The sequence below is a fragment of the Dasypus novemcinctus genome, chromosome 3 (assembly GCF_030445035.2).
Source record: "Dasypus novemcinctus isolate mDasNov1 chromosome 3, mDasNov1.1.hap2, whole genome shotgun sequence".
Taxonomy (NCBI): Eukaryota; Metazoa; Chordata; class Mammalia; order Cingulata; family Dasypodidae; genus Dasypus; species Dasypus novemcinctus.
In genome coordinates, this window is record NC_080675.1 from 98,896,088 (window position 1) to 98,900,274 (window position 4,187).

A 4,187-nucleotide genomic window follows, 5' to 3' on the forward strand; every position below is an offset into this window, starting at 1 on the left:
TTTTGAGATTAAGGACTGCATCTTTTTAAAACAATTTTACTACTGTACACTTGTTTGTAGTATATAGACTCAATTTTTGCATGGATAAGGACACCAAGGATGTTGACAGAAGGCAGCTAGGGGCAGCGGACTTGGCCAAGTGGTTAGGGTGTCTGTCTACCACGTGGGAGTTCCTTGGTTCAAACCCGGGCCTCCTTGACTCTGTGGAGCTGGCCCATGCACAGTGCTGATGCGCACAAGGAGTGCTGTGCCACACAGGGGTGTCCCCGCATAGGGGAGCCCCACGCGCAAGGAGTGCGCCCCATAAAGAGAACTGCCCAGCACAAAAGAAAGTGCAGCCTGCCCAGGAATGGTGCCGCACAAACGGAGAACTGACACAACAAGATGATGCAGCAAAAAGAAACACAGATTCCTGTGCCACTGACAACAACAGAAGCAGACAAAAAAGATGCAGCAAATAGACACAGAGAATAGACAATGGGGCGGGGGAATAAATAAATCTTTAAAAATAAAAGGCAGCTAGGTAATTACATTGATTATATTTAATAGAGCAAAATGCTTTCATTAACACAGCTTCTTCTTTACCATTCTTCCATAGTAAAATTCTTTTTGAACTTCTTTGTATGAATAGTCCCACATTTATTAGAAAATAAGATAATATTAAAGAATTAGAAAAATTTTAATGCACATAAATGACACAGGTATACAAAGAAATATATGAATAAATTACACATATGTTATCTTTGAGAGGCTTCTAGCAATCTGTTAGGTTAAAGAGGTGATTTATTTTAAATTTACAGAAAAATAAATCAATTCCTAAAAGGGTCGACACTACATATACCTAGAAAAAGTTGAGGCCAGGAATAAATTTTAAGTCTTGACTCTTACTTCATTTTAAAAATATTCTTATAATTGAACTAAATAATATCATCTGAATATTTGATGAACTATAAAGTCAAAAACTTGAAATTCAGACCAGATTTTCCACATTTTGTTTTGATGCTCCATATCTAGAATGTGGTATAAGTATGTGCTTATGTGAGTGCGTGTTCATTTGTGTGTGGCATATTAATATATTTTTTTAATAAAAAAGAAAAATTAAAATGAGAGATGGTATTCAAAGATCTAAGTCAAGTTGGAACAAATATATTAGAAAGCTGGAATGAAAAGATTTAAATCAAGACTGAAAAGTAAAATACAAGTTAGCAATAGTATCAGTTTAATCTAGAATATCACCTAGATTCAAATGCCAAGTATGAGGTTCAAAACACCAATAACAAAAATTTTGAACACTGCAAAACATTTATATTCCTGCCAGAAACTTCTGGAGAGTTCATTGTGTTTTTTAAGCAGTTGTATTGACATATATTCACATACCTTACAATCCATTCAAGGTGTACAATCAATGGCTTGTAATATAATCACAGATTTGTGCATTCATCACCACACTCAATTTTAGAACATTTCATTACTCCAAAAAAGCAAACCCCCACACCCCTTAGCAGACACCTCTCAATTCTTCTATCCTTCCCTAACCCTATATAACCACTAATCTAATTTGTTTTCTAGATTTATTTATATTTACACTTTATGCAAATAAAATGGGGATCTGATGGGTAGGTTGTGTAGAATTTCTATTTAGGTTAATTGAAAATATTTGGAAATGGACAGAGGTGATGGTAGCACATTATTATGAGTATGATTAACAGCACTGAAATTGTGTGTGAATGTGGTTGAAAGGGAAAGTTTTGGGTTGTGTATGTTACTAGAAGGAAAGCTAGAAGATAAAATACAGTGAACCCCATGGTGAATGATGACTGTGATGAATGGTATAAATATAAGTATATTCCATTATAATTTACAACACATGTATGTCATTATTACAAGGTGTTAATAATAGGTGGTATATGGGAAAATACACATAATATTTTAATATTCTTTCATCTATTGAAACAAAGGTATCACACCAATGCAAAATGTCAACAATACAGTGTATGAGGAAATGATAGATTTTTTGCATGACTTTTATGTAAACCCACAACTTTATTTTCAAAATTACAATAATAAATAAAAACTGTATACTAAATGAAATAAACTAGGCAGAAAGCATTACATATGGTATGATTTCATTGTATTTTACGGTTGTACATTCTTTGTTTGGAAGAGGGTAAGAATATATTCAAAAAATGCATATATTGCAGACTATAGCCATTTTAAACCTTCAGAAATAACTGAAATCATTGGTATGTATTTTGAGGATGAAACAGGGTAAAAATATATCTGATAGAACAAAGAACACCAAAGTAATATGATGAAGAGCAATTTAATTCCACTCACATGCATGTATCTGACTACTTCAAATTAAGGGAAGATATAGGGGTGAAAATTGAATATTAAATACAAAAAGATAAATGATTATGTTCTTAATCACTTGAATAACTCATTTGACAGTAATTTCACTAATTTTGCACATTGATTCATTGAACTCACAAGTCATGAACTCATGAACTGGTGATAGTAGCAACATTAAATTCATGGAGATACAATCTATCCTGGCATACTACCTTAACACAACTTTACAATATTTTTCTCATATTTTGCACCTTTCTGGCATAAAAAAAATACAATCATATGAATATTGCTTGTATTAATCTGTTAAAATTAATTTTTCAGAAATGTTCATCTTCTCTCTTTCTATAGGAGTCAAATATCCACTTTTACATATCTTAGTTTTCAAAACTATCAGTTTAAACGATAACATTTTTCCAGATAATCTTCATTTAAAAGACCTCCTGAAAATCCTACGTAGACTAAATGGACAAGATGAATAGCTCAATGATATCGGAGTTTGTTTTGTTAGGACTAACCAGCACTTGGGAACTTGACGTTTTCTTTTTTTTCATATTTTTGTTGGCTTATGCAGCAATTATGACAGGAAACCTTTTCATTGTGGTCATGATTACCTTTGACTCTCACCTACACTCTACTCCGATGTACTTCCTCCTTGGAAACCTCTCTTTTCTTGACATGTCTATGTCCACAATCACAACCCCTAAGATGGTCATAGATTTCCTCAGGGAAAATAAAACTATATCCTTGTGGGGCTGCATGGCTCAGATGTTCTTCCTCCACCTTTTAGGGGGCAGTGAGATGACTCTTCTCATCGTTATGGCTGTTGATCGGTACATTGCAATATGCAAACCTCTCCACTATACAGCAATCATGAACCGCCGGGTACTCACGGGTTCCATGCTGCTGTCATGGGCTGTCGGTTTTGTGCATACCGTGAGCCAGATGGTTTTTACTATCACGTTGCCCTTCTGTGGCCCCAACGTAGTAGACAATATTTTTTGTGATCTTCCCCTAGTTCTAAAGCTAGCCTGCACTGACACCTATGTTCTGGAAGTGCTGGTAATTGCTGACAGTGGCCTACTGTCTTTCATTTGCTTCATACTCTTGCTCATTTCCTACACTGTCATTCTGGTCACTGTCCGCCGTCGATCCTCTGGTGGACTATCCAAGGCCCTGTCCACCCTCTCTGCTCACATCACTGTGGTCACTCTGTTCTTTGGCCCATGTATTTTCATTTATGCTTGGCCATTTAGTAGCTTTTCAGTGGATAAATTTCTTTCTGTGTTTTATTCAGTTATCACACCTTTACTGAACCCCATTATTTATACTCTGAGGAATCAGGAGATGAAAGCAGCAATGAATAGACTGAGGACCCAGCACATCAGCTCCAGACAGTCTTTCTAAGCAACAACCATGATCATGAAAGTGTTCAGTGCAAAGCCCATCTGCATTACATCTCAGAATAAGCTGTTATTAATTTGTTTTGTATGTTTTAGAAATATGTTTTAGAAAACATGTTCATACTGTTTGTTGAAATTATAAAATTTTCCATGAATATATTTTTTGAATGTTGGTTTTATTGAAAGAATTTTATATATTTAAATGTTATTGAATATATTTAAAAAGTGTATAATTGAATAGAAAACTGGCTCATTAGCTATAGTTGGAAGCCCATAAATGTCCAAGGCTCAATGCCTTTAAATAAGAGAAATCAAAAATATATTCATCTGTCTAATTTTAGTTGAAAATTTTGGGCCTTGCTGCTAAATTATTTAGGTAAATGAATATGTGCAAAATTATGTGAACTCTAATAAATCCATAAGCTGACATTCATA

The 4,187-nt window shown here is 34.4% G+C and overlaps 1 protein-coding gene across 1 annotated transcript; it reads left to right on the forward strand.

The window, feature by feature from the left end:
• The first annotated feature begins 2,814 nt into the window (after positions 1-2,814).
• LOC101443169 (olfactory receptor 4K13-like) lies at positions 2,815-3,756 on the forward strand. The gene has a single exon (XM_004470789.1). The coding sequence runs from the start codon at positions 2,815-2,817 to the stop codon at positions 3,754-3,756; it is 942 nt and encodes a 313-aa protein (XP_004470846.1).
• The last annotated feature ends 431 nt before the right edge of the window (positions 3,757-4,187 follow it).